The sequence below is a fragment of the Cervus elaphus genome, chromosome 18 (assembly GCF_910594005.1).
Source record: "Cervus elaphus chromosome 18, mCerEla1.1, whole genome shotgun sequence".
Classification (NCBI taxonomy): Eukaryota; Metazoa; Chordata; class Mammalia; order Artiodactyla; family Cervidae; genus Cervus; species Cervus elaphus.
Window position 1 is genome coordinate 76,477,771 of NC_057832.1, and position 16,585 is coordinate 76,494,355.

General features: G+C 51.6%; 2 protein-coding genes across 3 annotated transcripts; both read left to right on the top strand.

Moving 5' to 3' along the window:
• Positions 1-1,207: 1,207 nt before the first annotated feature.
• Positions 1,208-7,168, top strand: HOXA6 (homeobox A6). The gene is made up of 2 exons (XM_043872197.1): positions 1,208-4,023; positions 5,386-7,168. The coding sequence occupies exons 1-2, from the start codon at positions 3,582-3,584 to the stop codon at positions 5,643-5,645; spliced, it is 702 nt and encodes a 233-aa protein (XP_043728132.1). The 5' UTR covers positions 1,208-3,581; the 3' UTR covers positions 5,646-7,168.
• On the top strand, positions 5,735-14,832 carry HOXA5 (homeobox A5). Of its 2 annotated transcripts, XR_006334897.1 has the most exons (4): positions 5,735-8,242; positions 9,266-9,577; positions 11,152-11,255; positions 11,340-14,832. XR_006334897.1 is itself a non-coding variant. In XM_043872191.1 (2 exons), exons 1-2 carry the CDS (start codon positions 7,348-7,350, stop codon positions 9,514-9,516), a joined length of 1,146 nt encoding a protein of 381 aa, XP_043728126.1. In that variant the 5' UTR covers positions 5,736-7,347; the 3' UTR covers positions 9,517-10,292. The 2 variants fall into 2 exon arrangements, 1 of the variants encoding a protein (XP_043728126.1); XM_043872191.1 differs by lacking the exons at positions 11,152-11,255; positions 11,340-14,832 and having other exon boundaries at positions 5,736-8,242; positions 9,266-10,292.
• Positions 14,833-16,585: the final 1,753 nt, after the last annotated feature.

The following is a 16,585-nucleotide window of genomic DNA, read 5'->3' on the forward strand; positions in this document are numbered from 1 at the left end:
ATGTGGCCTAGGTGAACCTCGGCCAGATTTGTCCCGGTAGCTTCCTGGGACAGCGAAATGACCCTGCCGTTCTGGGCCCGAGTTCTTTTTGTTTGTTTGATTTTGGTGGTTATTGTTTTCCCCACCTTAAGATGATGCCTTGGTATGTATTCGATACTTGAGAAGGGTCTGTGGACGTTGGGGGCTTCCACCCGCGCCGGGGGTGGGGCGGGATGCGCTGGGGCGGATAAAGCGGCGTATTTGCATCGCGGGGCCGTGGGCTGCCTGACTGCGGCTGCCGCGGGCAGATAATTTATTGCGACCGCGCCGGGCGCTCGCTGCTGCCACGCTGTGGCCGTCTCCGGAACCGACGCCAATCGCAGCCCCGCGTAGTGCAGCCTGGTGCGATTGCTGCGCGGGCCCCTCAGAGATTTCCAAGCAACCCTAGGAGAGGGGGGCGAGGGAGGACCTGAAGGGCGGCCTCCCAGGGCCTGACTGGCCGGGAACCTCCCCCGCCTTGACCGCCCTTGACGGGAGCTGGACGCCTGACTAGACTCGGGTACTGCTTCCACCCAGCAACCATGGAGACTGGTCGCACAGGCCGCCTGGCACGTCATGGCTGCTTCTCTCCAAACTGCGCGTTCCAAGGCGCCCCGGGGGCGCACGCTGGTTCGGGAAACGCGCGCGCTTTGGGATTTAGAAATTGGAGCTATCACTCCTAGTCCTGGGGCCTGCAGGCCTGGCTGACTCTGAGGAGGACTGGCTATGGCAAGGAAGGCGGGCTTTGGCTCCACGCGAGGGCCTGTGACAAGCAGAGGCCGCACCTGTGTGCTATGGGCTCTGGCCTGGGCCAGCGAGCCCAGTGGACACGGGGGCCCTCAAGGAGCCCCCCGCACGACAGCAGGCCTCCCTCCACACCCGCGGAGGTCGAGGAGCTCAGTGGGCAGCCCAGGGAAAGGGCGAAGTGTGAGGCTCTGCTCACCATCCCGTCCGCCTTGAAGAACAGCTGAAAGGTAAGTGGGTTTTCCGTGTGGCTTTGACCGAGGAAAGAACCCTGGTGGCCATTCTCACCTTCCCAGGAGAGGCTCCCTCCAGCGTCTGGGGCTTCTATTCTTGCCTGAAAGGAGTGCGGGCGCGCTCTCTCTTTACATATATATATATATATATATATAAATATATATATATATATATATATATGCAGCTAATGCTGGTTGGAGAAATAAATTGGGCAGCTGCCAACATGATATGTACCAGCCTTGGCTAACACCTAGAGATTTCAGTGTAATATATTTTTTCCATCTTAGTGCCTATAGAAGCTAGAAATACGCTATTTTCGCTGTTAGCTGAGAGATCAAATATTTTGTTGACTGAGACAATGATTAGATTGAGAATCCAGATCAAACCTTATGGTTTGATACTAATAATAGTAGTAAATTGCCCCCAGCCCCAACACTATGTGGAACCTAGAAGAATAAAGCAGAAATGATAAACATAAACATTTATCAACATCTCCAAATGATTATTTTCATCTTAATAACTTAATAACTTGCTGGAAATCACTGTCATCTGATGGCATTGTTTAAAGAACAACTCAAACATTTTCTTCTAACACAGCTTTTTAAAAATCCCTTTAAAAATTTCGACTCTCAAGTTTTAATTTTCACCTATCAGATCCTTTTCCTAAAGAAATTTGAGGGCAAGTTAAAATTATATCCTCTCCTACCAGGCCATTATTTATATATGCAAAAGAGAAACTTTCCCAGGTTCAATTGATTGGGGCACAGGCAGAAGGCTTCTGGGTGCAGCCCCCATTCAGTGGGCAGCAGCTGATTTCAAGGATGCACCATAGTCTCTGGGGAGGCCAATCAGAGCCCAGTCTTTTCTCAAATTTTTTTCCTTGGGGGAAGTGAGGGGAAAAAATTGAAAAGCAAGGAAGAGATTAAGGAAGTCGTTGCCAGATTCCTCGGGGACCCTTGCCATCCCCCTCAAGTTCTGAACCCCATCAGCCTGCATTCACCAGTTTTACAGATCTTATAAACATCCTCCGGAAATTCAACCAAATCATATAAATAAGTCTTTCTTCAAGCTCCACAGAATTGAGGACTTTAAAGCTAATTCAAGGGTTTTACAAGCCTAACAAATACAGTTGTAAAAATGCCATTGGAATGGTACCACATTGTACAAAATGAGATTGATCTATGCGCTGTAAAAGTCAACTATCTTGAAGGCACAGCTCTCAGGCAAGAGAGCACAGCCCAGGACAGGCTTTTCATGTCCTGTCTGGGGAAGGCCAGGCCTGCGACTGTGGTAAACGCAATTCAAATAATTTCTGGAGCAGGGGAGACAACTGTTTCTGGTTCTGGAGCCACAGTGGGTGGCAGGTTCCCCCAAAGTCCCAGAAAAGGCAGGAAAGGGATATATTCCAGGACAGTGCCCTTTGGACAGGTGACCCAGAAACCAAGCACGTTCATTATTGCCACCGCCTTGGGCCAGCACAGCTGCCCTCTCTGCTGGGTTGAGCCAGGCACCCTGGGTCACTAGCACCTCTGAAATGAGGGCAGAGTTTCCACATCTGGATCTGTCTCATCTCTGCCACCCAGCCCGGAGCGCGAGAGGGGAGCAGGTCCTAGGGCTGGCTTTGGAACTCAGTCTCACAGCCATTCCTCTGTATATTTCTTTCTTGTTGAAACCAGTGGTTTCCAGCCTCTGCGTTCCTGGGTTCAGAGGCAGCCAGAGCGGGGCTCACAGCTTGTGTGTGTGTGTGTGCCTGCGTGTGCGAGCGCTTTGAGGCCAGGCAATAGCTGGCCATTGTAAGGAGGCCTCTGGAGACTCAAAGGAGACATGTTGTACGTGGGAGTAGGGGGCCGGCAGGGGAAGAGACTAGCCTCATCCTAGCCCTGGTTGGCTGGAGGTGAGCCTTTCCCTTTGGTGGCGAGGCCCAGGCCCTTGGTGGGACTGGGGAAAGAGAGGAGGAGATGATGCACCGATTCCTAAGGCGTAGGAGAGAACTGGGGCGCAGGCCTGGTTTCTCAGATCCCTTCTGCATGTCGGTAACCCGCACCCACGGGGAGAGGAGTGCAGGGGGGGGGGCAAACTCGGGGCCCTGCCGGTAGGGCAGGCCCGCCCTGAGTAGAGTCATCCTTGTCACCGCCCCTCCCGGCGCGGGGCTGTCAGGTTTCCTGTTTGGAGAGAAAAACCAGCAAAATCCAACAAGGCAAAAGGGAAGGAGGAGAGACCGGGCCTGTTTGGGCCTTTGCGGCGGCCGGGACACCGGTGCCCCTGCCCGGGCTGTGCCCGCCGCCGGCGTTGGGGGAGAGAGCCGGGCGGGTTGGTTGTGCGCGCCCATCAATCTGCCGGGCGGGCGGGCGGCGGGCGGGCGGACTGGGGGCTGTTTGTAACTTTGCTGCCTCGGTCGCCGCGGTCCCCGGGGAGCGGGCTCCGGCGCTCGCTCCCATTGGCCGCCGCCGCGTCAGCTGGTGCGATTTGCTGCTGTCGCTTTTGGCGTTCGGCCATCCAGAAACAAACCAGTTCGATGACTACTAATAGTTATAGCCAGATGTACTAATACACAACAAATCACAGTCCTGCAGAGGGGCGCGCAAATGAGTTCCTATTTTGTGAATCCCACTTTCCCCGGGAGCCTGCCCAGCGGCCAGGACTCCTTCTTGGGCCAGCTGCCCCTCTATCCGGCCGGCTATGACGCGCTGAGGCCCTTCCCGGCCTCGTACGGGGCGTCGAGCCTCCCGGACAAGACGTACACCTCACCTTGTTTCTACCAACAGTCCAACTCGGTCCTGGCCTGCAACCGGGCATCCTACGAGTACGGGGCCTCGTGTTTCTATTCTGATAAGGACCTCAGTGGCGCCTCGCCCTCGGGCAGTGGCAAGCAGAGGGGCCCCGGGGACTACCTGCACTTTTCTCCCGAGCAGCAGTACAAACCCGACAGCAGCAGCGTGCCGGGCAAAGCCCTCCATGACGAAGGCACCGACCGGAAGTACACGAGCCCTGTTTACCCCTGGATGCAGCGGATGAACTCCTGCGCGGGTAAGGTGTTTCCCTGCAGCCCCTCAAAGAGAGTGGAGGGAGAGGGGGAAGGAGGCAGGGAAAGAAGGAAGGAAGGAGGAGACAGAGTAGAAAGAGGACACAGAAAGAAAGGAGGAAAGAATGAACAAAGTTTCTTGGGTTTTTTAAAAGGTTTTTTTTTTTTTTTTAATAAACCCAACCCATTCCCAATGGGACAATCAAGCTGTGAAAGAGTGAAGGCAGGGCGCTAGTGCCCATGTAAGGTGACACCTTAGGGGAGCGTGGGTGGGGGGTCTCCATGCTCTGTGAGACCCAGTGACGGGGCAGTCTGACGAGAGAGCAAGGCTGGATGGGAGAGTGTGCCTGCCCACCCTGCACCCTGGTAACACCCTGCAAGGTTCGCCCAGTCGTGATGGCCTTCTGCACCCGGCCTGAGAACGCCTCTTTCCCTCACTGGCTCCTCACCTTTCTGCCCTTCAGAAACCCATCTAGAAAGAGGCCCTCATTTGGCCCCTTGCAGTGTCTCCCCAAAGCCTTGGAGGGCCACATCCTTGGCCTCAGGATTTTTCCTCTCTCTCCTCCCTCCCCTCCTCCCCCTCCACTCAACTGCTCACTCACAGCCAACTTCTGCCTCCTTCTGAGGCCCTGCCTGAGTCTCACACACCCAACTTGGGGGGAGCCCCCAACCCATGGGTCTTTCTGGCATCAGAATAGATAGCCCATCACAGCCCTACATTCTAGAAGCCCCAGATGGCCCATATCTCCATCTCTTTGCCCCTAATTTCCAAAAACTCCACAGGGAATTCTTGTAGGACAGAGCCTAATGCAGATTTTAAAACTTACAGTCTTTTGCTTTAAAATTCACTTGTGTTTTCAAGAGCTCTGCTTTTCTCAGAAGGACCATACAATGGGAAAGCATTTGCAAAGATCTAAGAGGGCTGACCATTTAAAATTTTCCAAAAAGTATGTTGTGTCCTGAAGTACTGACCACAGTAATAACTCCACAGAGGTCGGTGTGTGAATTGGGAGTGTGTACCCTACTCACAGGGTTCCAAACCCATCATTTCCAGACACACACACTGTACCCCCACAAAACAGACTTAGGTGCCCGGATTTAAGAATGCTGTTCTATTCTTTTTTCTTGTAATATTTTTACTGAGCAGATTTTGCAAAAACAATCATTTCCCACTCCAAGTCGTTTTAGGTGGAAAAGATCTCGCTTGGTATGAAATAATCTTCTCCCATCCAGTCCGCTTTCGGGCCCCAGACATAGTGGGAGAGGCGGGTGGTTTCCAGCCCCGAGACCAGGGCGCGGGGCTCAGGGCTGACTGGTCAGGCTGCCTGGATCCTGGCTTACTGGCGTCCGGCCATTTCTGCCTGCAGGTGCTGTGTATGGGAGTCACGGGCGCCGAGGCCGCCAGACCTACACGCGCTACCAGACGCTGGAGCTGGAGAAGGAGTTCCACTTCAACCGCTACCTGACGCGGCGCCGCCGCATCGAAATAGCCAACGCGCTCTGCCTGACCGAGCGCCAGATCAAGATCTGGTTCCAGAACCGCCGCATGAAGTGGAAAAAGGAAAATAAACTCATCAATTCCACACAACCCAGCGGGGAGGACGCTGAGGCAAAGGCGGGCGAATAGACGCCTGGGCAGGGACCAGGCCCGCGCCGCAACCTCCCTTGGCTTTGCCCCCTTGCCTTCGCCTGCTCCCCAACTTTTCTTCCCGCCTGCTCTCATACGGGGGCTTTCGAAGCTTCAGGGGAGCCCGGCGCTTTGCAAACGCCTGAGCATTTATTTCTTACAAGGAAAAAAAAAAAAAATCCCACACAGCCAATCCCAGCGGTAGAGCGAGACGCACTGCACACGCAGTCCCGATCTCCCAGGCTGCCCAAGCCGGATCCGGATCTCCGGGCCCGCCCCGAATCCGTCCCCGGCTCTTGTATTAGCGCCTCTGCACGGCCCTGAGCTCGGGTCGCTGGGTTACTGGAGAGGAAGGAACCCGGGGACCGAGCCCGTTTTGGTGTCTGGGCGTGTTTCCGCCTCAGTTCCTCGCCACCAAGCCCCAGAGATCTTGATCACCAAATCAACCCCGACCACTGGGAAGAGGGGGCCTAAAGTCTGGGGCCCCAGCTCTGCCGTGGCCTTCTAGGCCGTCCCCAGACAGGAAGACGCGCGAGGAACAAAGGGGGACAGAGAGAGAGGCTTGTCTCTCGGCCCCGCGCGCAACCGTCCGTGGAGAAGAAGCAACCTCAGCCCAGCCGAGCCAACCTGGGCACGGGTGGAACTTCACAGCCCTGGAAGCGACTGGGCTCCCCGAAGGCTCTGAGCTCCGGATTCCGGCTCCCCGCCTCCGACAGCGCCGGCGCTGCCACCGCAACAGCTTTCAGGACCTAAGGAGACGGCCCAGAGCCATGGGAGCCGCAAGAGTCCTGGTTTTCAAACGTGCCAGGGGCGCCTGAGATGCTTGGCCTCCACTGGGGAGACCCCCGCCTCGCCTTTAGGCTATATTTGTGATTTACTTTCGTCTTTCAGAACCCAGAAAGATAACCACGGAGGTACTAGGCACTGCCACAAAATGCTTTCATTAGCGCCCTCATTTTACTCCTGGAGGTCTAAGCAAGACCCTAATAATTCGGCCCACGGATCCCCAGCCCCAAACAGCTTCTGTGGCTGTGAGGAGCCTGGGCCCACTCTCTGGGTTCACCGAGAACCCTCCGACTTGGGGCCCGGTTGGCTAGAGGAAAGGGACTGGGTGGTGAAGATTCTCCAAGCTGGATACTCAAAGCAAATCAAATAGCAAACTAATGACAGGAGAACCATATTTACACACAAGAAAAATCGACTCTGGTTATAAAAGTGTATGGAATTTGACCTCGCCTCGGAGAAACACTACACAAAAGCTATCTTTAATAGACGCCTGTCATTTAAGAGCGGCAGGGACACTGCCCCTCACGCGCTCGAAAAAACAGAGCCATAATTGTAACTGCTGCTGCGGGTAGGATTTATTTCTCCAATTGGCTAAATGGCCTCCCCCCTTCCCCGAAGGTGATATCTGTATTTTCAAATTTCAGAGCTGTCGGCACGACGGGCAGAACCGACCCCAATCTCGCCACAAAAAATAAGAGGGGCTACACAGCGGGGAAATAAAGTTGTTGTAAATAAAATTCAAGTCACCATCTTCCCCCAGTCCTGTGCAACCTCGCCGGGCACGCGATCGGCAGCTGACGGCCTCACAATTGGTACATCCTAATGGAACTGCGAGGGAAATGCAATAATTTTGCCATAATGGGCTGTAACCTCAATTCGACCCCGGCCCTCGCAGCCCCGGGTCGGAAGCGGAGCGATGCGCTCTGCCTCCAGCGGGTGGCGCTCGAGTCCGACTGAACGACGGCGGCGGGCGGCGGGCACGCGCCTGGGGCGCGCGCGCCACCCCTCTCGCCTCCACCCAACTCCCCCATTAGTGCACGAGTTTACCTCTAGAGGTCATCAGGCAGGATTTACGACTGGACAACAAAAGCACGTGATTCGAAGTCGTACCCCATATTTGGGTGCCTACGTAGGAGGGAACCAAGTACATGTCCCAGTCATTTCCATAATTCATCATAAATTGTGCAAGGGTGCTATAGACGCACAAACGACCGCGAGCCACAAATCAAGCACACATATCAAAAAACAAATGAGCTCTTATTTTGTAAACTCATTTTGCGGTCGCTATCCAAATGGCCCGGACTACCAGTTGCATAATTATGGAGATCATAGTTCCGTGAGCGAGCAATTCAGGGACTCGGCGAGCATGCACTCCGGCAGGTACGGCTACGGCTACAATGGCATGGATCTCAGCGTCGGCCGCTCGGGCTCCGGCCACTTTGGCTCCGGGGAGCGCGCCCGCAGCTACGCGGCCGGCGCCAGCGCGGCGCCCGCCGAGCCCAGGTACAGCCAGCCGGCCACGTCCACGCACTCGCCTCCGCCCGACCCGCTTCCCTGCTCCGCCGTGGCCCCTTCGCCCGGCAGCGAGAGCCACCACGGCGGGAAAAACTCCCTGGGCAACTCCAGCGGCGCCTCGGCCAACGCCGGCAGCACCCACATCAGCAGCAGAGAGGGGGTTGGCACGGCGTCCGGAGCCGAGGAGGACGCCCCCGCCAGCAGCGAGCAGGCGAGCGCGCAGAGCGAGCCGAGCCCGGCGCCGCCCGCCCAACCCCAGATCTACCCCTGGATGCGCAAGCTGCACATAAGTCATGGTAAAGCCAGCCTTTTCCTAAATCCAGCCGCGGGGGTGCGACTCTCGGTCCCCCTCCCATCTCCTTTACCGCCCTCTCTCTCCCGGTCTCTCCTGGTTTCCCCTCTCCCAGCCCGGTGGAGCCTCTTCCCGCCGTTCTCCTTCCCCTGCCTTCCTTCTTCCTCCTCTTTGCAGCGCTGGGCTCTCACAAATGGGGGGTTGCGGGGAAAGGGGCCGTTGGTCAGGCAAGTTTAGACGTTGAATGAGGGGGGAAAGGAAAAACAAAAACATATCGAACCCCAGCGCCTCGGAACGCGCTGACGGGTCAGGCCAGTCGAGCAGGGAGCAGAGGGGTAGAGGATGGCAGTAAGGGCCGTGAATCGGGCTTGTCAGGGCGGATAATTTATGAGGAGGGCTACGCTGGGGAAACAGCGTTACTAATTAGAGTCCCCGAAAAGGGGCTTGGGGGGGAATCATCGAGGCGAGAGCTGGCGAGATTCTGAAGTTTGGGCGCAGGAGGAAGAGCAGGAAAGGAAAGGGAAGAAGAAGGGGGAGGAAGAAAAAAGAAAGCAGGCGCCCCAAGCGTGCAGGCTGGAACAGGAGGCGCCTCGCGGGGCTGGAACTTTGAGGGTGACCTGGAGGCCACTTGGGCGCACAGAAACGGGCCTTGCTTTGGTGGGTGTCTGAGTGTCGGGCAGCCTGAGAGGGCTGTGCCCTGCCTCGGGACGCCAGAGGCAGGTCCAAAGGGCAAGAGAGGGACGGGGGAAAGCCGGGTGATCCTCCCGGGACGCGGCTTCAACCTCGGATGGGCCGATTGTTCCCAGAGTCCAAACTGTATTGTTTTCTCTCTAGGAAGGAAGAGGGAAGGAAATTCGGGAGGGGTGGGTGGGTGGGTGGGTGGGTGGGTGGGCGGGCGAGGAGGAAGGACTTGTTGAGCTTTTTTCCCCTGTTCCCTGTCCAGGACCCTGGCAGTTCCAGCTGGTGGACTTTTTGGTAGCCAGAGGCTGAGGAGTGGGTGGCTAAACCGCTGACTTTTCTGTTGCAGACAACATAGGCGGCCCGGAAGGCAAAAGGGCCCGAACGGCCTACACGCGCTACCAGACCCTGGAGCTGGAGAAGGAGTTCCACTTCAACCGCTACCTGACCCGCCGAAGAAGGATTGAAATAGCACATGCTCTTTGCCTCTCGGAGAGACAAATTAAAATCTGGTTCCAAAACCGGAGAATGAAGTGGAAAAAAGATAATAAGCTGAAAAGCATGAGCATGGCGGCGGCGGGAGGGGCCTTCCGCCCCTGAGTATTTGAGCGTTTAAAGTACTGAGCAGTATTAGCGGATCCCGCGTAGTGTCAGTACTAAGGTGACTTTCTGAAATTCCCTTGTGTTCCTTCTGTGAAGAAGCCCTGTTCTCGTTGCTCTAATTCATCTTTTAATCATGAGCCTGTTTATTGCCATTATAGCGCCTGTATAAGTAGATATGCTTTCTGTTCATCTCTTTGTCCTGAATGGCTTTGTCTTGAAAAAAAAAATAGATGTTTTAACTTATTTATATGAAGCAAGCTGTGTTACTTGAAGTAACTATAACAAAAAAGAAAAGAGAAAAAAACACACAAAAAGCCCCCCTTCGACCTCGTTTAGTGCCAATGTTGTGTGTTGCACTCCAGTTGTTTAACTGTGCATGTGAGTGGAAGTGTCCCTGTCTCAATAGCTCCAAGCTGTTAAAGATATTTTTATTCAAACTACCTATATTCCTTGTGTAATTAATGCTGTTGTAGAGGTGACTTGATGAGACACAACTTAACTTGTTCGACGTGTAGTGACTAGTGACTCTGTGAGAAAACTGTGACTCTGAGCGGTGTGTCCCTGCGTGCCTTTGTAGGACCCTTTGCACGAACTCTGGAAGTGGCTCTTATAAGCGCAGCTTCAGTGATGTATGTTTTTGTGAACAAAGTTACAAATATTGTCCAAGTCTGGCTGTTTAAGCAAACTGTGATCAGCTTTTTTTTTTTTTGGTATTTGTTTTTAAGGAAAAAATACTGACTGGAAACAAAAAATAAACTTTCTATTGTAAGTTCTCTTGGTCTGGTTTGTGCCAAATAGCAAGCGGCTCTTTCTGCTCTTCTGTCTGTCTGTCTGATGCGGGGAGGCAGTGAGTCTGTGGCTACCTGAGCAGCCTGCTTGTGCAAGGGGACCTCAAACCAGCAGCCTGACCCGCGGCCTCCCTAACTCTGACCCAGCAGAGAGTTCAGGGCAGGAGGTAGAAAAGCCTTAGGTGCTTGTAAAGCCTGAGTTTAACCTGCCTGTTTCTGAGGAAACCAAGTTAACTGGCTGGGTATCAAAAAAAGAAAAAGGAGAAAAAGCCCAGGGCTTTGTTAGCGGCCCTCAGGGGCCCACACAGTTGCTGCCTCTCTCTGAAGGCCATCCTAGGCCTCCACTTGCTGAGAAGGCTACTGTGTCAAGCTGTGGCCCCCAGACCCTCTACCCCTAACCCACCCAGGCACTCTTTCCCACTCCTCGCCCTCCTGAACCCAGCTGGCTCCTTTTGCTACAATTAATTTGCTACAAATGGAAGGTACTTACCCCATCCTAGCTTGAGTGGGAAACTCCTCAGAGCAGCTAAAGCAGCAACTAGAGATTTGCACATTTACCGACTGCTTACACTGATGCCGTCTTTCCTTTTAAAAGTTATAAAACAGTAAACTTTATAAGCCCCAGTTCCGGCTATATGACATTTGGGTGCCAAATGAATAGGGTTTTGTCTATGAATTAGATCGTAAAATCATCCATAGCACAGACAGATCGGCTCACTGGCTATAAAACGTCACGTGGGGCCATTAAAGTAAGTTTTATGGTTTTGGGGAGTTGACATCCAACATTATATACCACATAACATATAATCTCACTGACGCTGGACTCCATTTGACTCTTTTGCAGGCTACGTGTGCCGCCTGGTCATTCAAATTGTCAATTTTAGGTCCAGAAGTGTCCAAACCACAAGTTCTCAAAACTCTCTGAAAAATGGCTACCTCCGAGTTAAGGTAAGCTCGTCCCCTGAGCGCTTTCAAGTTTATTTGTACTCTGAAAACTTTCTTTCTCCATCTTTCTTTCTCTCTCTGGTTCAGTAACTCTGGGGTTGCCTCAGAATTCCAAAGGGGAGAGCAGACTTTCCCTCGGCTCAAAGGAGCAGCGCCAGGAGCTAGCTTCGGAGGCATCACGGTGCAAGGCGCCAGTGGCCGCGCCGCATCCCCAGGCCTAACTTTAATTGCTGCACCAGCGCGGATGTTAATGACTTCCGCTGCTCTCGCCGGCGTGCAAAAAGATGATTTTTGTGTGTGAGTGGGCCTGCATGCGGAGACTGGGCAGGGTCGCCCCCATCCCGGGACTGGCGGGCCGGGCTCTGCGGGGTCTGCGGAGCCCTGGGTGGGGGCTGGGAGCCCCGGGGGGCGCGGGCCGCGGGCGCCGAGGCCGCGCTGCGCCCGGGCGCGCTGGGGAGTTTGAAAGAAAGGCCCGAGCAGGGCCGAGGAGGACTCTGGCGGGATTCCTTACGGGGCTGTGGCAATACGTCTTCGCGGGCCGGGGTCATTTGGCAGCATTGAATCGAGGCGACGGCCTTCGGGGCCGGGTCGCAGGCCGGCTCGGTAGAGCCCGAGGGTGGCAGGGGCCGGCGGGGCACACCTCCGGGCTGGGCCCCAGGGTTGCCAGGCCGAGGCCAGGCCGCGGGCACCCGCGGGACGCTGGGGACCGCAGGTCCCCACCTGGGGGGAGGGCTCAGCACCCCCTCCCCGCCCCCACCCGGGATGAGGCCCTGAACCTTGTTTGCCTGCACGTTCTTTTTATTTCGGGGAGATTGTTCTCACCCGCCTGTGAGTCTGAAGCAATAAACTTTATGGCCGGATTTAACTTTAGTCTTTGAATCCCCAGTCTAAATGAAAGGAGTTGCAGCGCTTTCTTTTCTTCCGCCTTGCCTTTCTTCCCCCTCTCTTCTTTCCTTTTCCTCTCCTCCTTTGCAGAATTAAACCATCCAGGCACAGGACCCTCAAAAGGCAACTTAGCCATCTCCCTAGATAACACGTAAGATTAGAGAAATTTATTCCCCCTCAATATACAGGCAAAGTCTCTGTTGCAAACTGTGCCCTGAAGTTTGAGGGGAAATCGAAGTGTCTTCAATGCCCAACTTAAAAGCCCCCAGAGCCATTAGGTTGTTTTTCCTCACACATCATAAAGGGTAGTTTAGGGGAGAAATTGGTCGTTTGTCAGTAGGAGATTTCCGCCTTTCTTTTGTTAGCTGCTCTTTCTGTTTGATCCCAGGAAATTTACATAATCTATGATTTCCAAAACAGTTCCCAATATTGCACCAATGGGTGAGATAAATTTTTCCTGGGTACAGTTGCAGCTTGGTCTCAGCCACCCTTTCTGGCCCCAACCCCCTACATTCTTCAGTGGCAAAGCCATGACTGGGGACCCTGCGGCCTATCCTGGGTCCTTTCCCTGAATGGGTACCCACAAGGGATTTAGCAGATTTTCCCCATCCTGGATGAAGAACTAAGCCAACTCCCCCAATCCAGAAGTGAAACAGAAATTGGGATCTTCTGTCTCCAAATGCTTTTCTCCTTAGGGAAATTTTCTGCAAGTGCTGACTGTAAAGTAAAGTCCTTCAAGTGGAAACATTTAATGTGTAATTTGGAATTTCCACAAATTTCATTGTGCAGAGGCCACTTTCACTCAACCTAAGTCCAACGGATATCCCCAAACTCAGAGGTCCAGAAAGCAAAACCTCAGAAGTTTTTTGAAAAATTGAAACCCTCCCACAAGTCCCACTCCTCTTGAGTAGTGGGAAGGCGAATCTCTGAAGTCCTTTCATGTAACCTATTAAAGTGAGCATTGATAGTTCAGCACTTAGGAAGCTGGGTCTGTATCTTAGTCAGAACCAGAATATTAACTTTATTTGGGTTCTCTTTTATTATGTGTTAGTGAGAATTCTGGAGTCTTTGTTCTGCTACTCTGAGTTTCAGGTTCTTTAATGGAAAACACTGGGTTAAGGGTTTTACTTTAGTTACTCATTTGGTGATCCTGCATGAGTGATTTCTTGGTGACTAAAATTAGTGGCAGAAAAAAGAGGGATAGGGCTCCTGACAGGTTCATTTAGGTAACTTGCCTGGAGGAAGTGTCCATACCACTTCCGTGATCGCATCCCACCCTGGGGTGTGGGAATGGGCAGAAAGTCTCTGGACCAGTATCACACAATATGGGGGAATCTTTCCCATGCATTAAAAAAATATATGGGCTATAAATATTGTCAGCTTGCTTATTTCTGTCTATTGTAATTATCATAAAACTTTAGAGTTTAAGAGCAGGCCAACGCACATGGGGTTAAACGACTTTAAAAAATACAGCATCCAGGCAGACCTATGTGAGCGGTATTGGAGGAATTTTTTTTCTTCCTATTTTCATAGGAAGCATCATAAAGAGGATGACTGGTTATCTGCTTGTTTTGTAGATAAAGTTGTTTTTTTCTTGTGCATTCTTTTGGGGTTGTTTTTGCAGAGGAACTTACCTAGGAAAAAAAATCTCTGTCACCCTGAGGGCTTTATGAAGACATCTAGCCTCAGCCGATGGCTGTAGAGTCTGTCTGTGATCCTAGCCTTGTAAAAGGAGAAGGCATCCGAAATGTGCCGGGGCCCATTTGTTTCTACAGGCTGAAGAGACAATATTTCCTGAACTATAAATATAATAGGAAGCTTCTGGTCACACTTACTTAGGGGTTTGTTAGGGTTTCCATGGTCTAATTTCACAACATTATGCCAAGATTCCTTACCCCCACCACCACTCTTTCCCCTTGCTTCATTGTTGGCATTCTGAGAGAACAACACAGAAATTTCTACTAGAAACGGAGTCATGTTCAGTTGTTGAGATGTGAAGAATATTATATCCAAACAATTAATGAGGGGAGAGCAAATTACATCCTGAAAGATAGGCTGTTAAAGAGGAAAACAATTCTTTTAGCTTAAAAGATGCCCTTCAAAGCCTCTCTCCCATCTTCACTCTGGAGTCTTGTCTGAGGTTTGCCCACCATGGAGAGTGCAGAACGTTGTGGGCGCCATCCCTTTGGCTTCTAAGGCATGTCTTTCTAGACAATGACAAAACTATACACGGGGCTTCCAGACTGGGCTGAGGGGGTCTGCCTAGGCTCCCACCCACATTGGAGAGGGGAGCCACAGTCCTAGCCATTCTAAACCCCAGGACTAGAAGGTCTGCCTAGGTCTGTTTTATTTGGTGTTTTTCCTGCAAAGAAAGCTGCCTTTCCCCCATCAGTTCCCCTCCCCACAAACCGGTCTTTTCAATAATAATATTTGTTATGAAGGTTATTGGGTAATTATTGCGATTTTGTGAAGCAGCCCTTGCTGGAGGTGAAGTCTGTCATCGCCTAACAAATGACGCCCGTGCAGTTCACTGCCGGGTTAAGTAAATGCAGAGAAGATAAATCTGCACACCCTAGGAATCGCCAGCAGAGCACGCTTTAGTACAAGTTCACAGTCAACTCTCCTGCCTGGGCCAGCTCTCCCAACAATTAGGGCTGCGTCTTTATTTTTAAATAAAGGAAAAGTCTCCAGCTTCCATTGCCTGTTTTCTCCCCCATCTTTTTTCTTTCACTTTGTGCGAGGGTCCTCTCGAAAAAGTCTTCTGCTCCAAATTTTCCTAGTAAATGTAATGATGAGTGATTTTAAAATCATCTCATTCCTATTTAAGTGATGACAAAAGGAGGCAGGAGGCCGATTCAACGGGAAATACAGTTAAAAACACACAGAAATATCCAATTCGCCCTCTTATTCCAAAAGGCGGTGGCAGAAGCAGGGCGTCCCTGAGCTGCTCCGGTGGTGGGGGGCGCTTCCCCTGGAGAGAAGAGGCACAGAGTTGTGTATCTTTGTGGCTGTAACTGCAGGTCAGAAAGTTGAGGGTCAAAAGTTTACATCGTGCGGCACTCTTAGTCAGCTGCCCAGACAGAGTTTGATGTCAATGTTAGAGCTGCGATCTTGACTATCAGTACAAAAGATAAAATGGCTCGGAGTGACGCGTGTATCACGGCGTGGACTCCAGGTGAACCCTAGTGGTTGAATGACCTCAATTACGAAGGGAAGGATAGAAAATTCCTCTTTTCAAGAGTAATACATGCTGTATTTCATCTTGAATGATCACTCCCATTCTAAGGGAATAGCAGCAGGTAAATAGGCATAGATTATTGAAACACCAACACTTAGATGCTGGAGAATCCAGGAATCTGTGGGTTTGTCTCAAAAAAAAAAGCTGAAAACTCATTAGTGGACCTTTAAAAAAATTATGTAGGAAGTTGCCAATGTTTCATCATACCTTCAAAGGGAAAAGAGTGGAGAAGGAACCTTCCTCTTTTTGAAAACTGTGATGTTGATGGGCTAATTTTTTTTTTTTTCCTTTTTAGTACCTATAATGATCCCTAAAGTGTGTGAAAACAAGGGCAAACACAGGCACTGCTTGCAAAATGTATCCTTTGCCATTGTCAAGCACAGAATGCTTTTTTTCTGAAACTTCCACTCACTAAATGCTAAGAGCCGGGAAGGGGAGGAAGGAAGTGGAAACCCTCTACCTTCCCACCAATGAGAAAATGCTTATTGGTACCAGGAAAATACTCCTGTTGTCAAACGTTTTTCTTTATGCTTATTGTTAACCCTACACTGAATGGGAGAGAAATGCTACAATTTATGGGTGAATAAACTGTAAATAATATGCCATTTGGAAGGTGGAATCCACAAATGCCAGATCACTTCATGAGACCACTGTGACAGACTTCTATTCTCCAGAAAATACTCCTTAAAAATACATTTGGAATAAAAGCTAAGGAGAGGGGAAGCAAGCTAAGGAGGGAGGGCGGGAGAATAGGAAAGAAAGGGAATAGTGTGTGAGGGAAGCCAACTGGAACCATGCCTCGTGTGTGCGTTGCAGCTGGAGAGCTAAACAATATTTTATTTTTCATGCACCTATATTAACCTTAAGTGCTGGTGCCATTAGCATCTATTTTCTGGGGGACATGGTTTCCTTTTCTATGTATTGATCTTCAAAGTAATCTATGAAGAGAAACAGAAGAGAAAAATGAAATTTTTTCCCTAGGTTTTCCTTTTAACTTTGGAGATAAGCTAATTCAGCTACTCAGAATATAGACCTTTGCAGGAACATTTAAGATCATCCCACTATAATCTGGTTGATTGGGTTTGCTGGTGCCAGGTACCTTCAGTGGTATAAAGCAAATATTTCCCAAACACTGCCTCCCTGGAAGTAGTCAGATTGTTTCCACTGTGCAATGTGTAAAGTTTTTACTCTGGCCAAGAGCTTGAAGCCA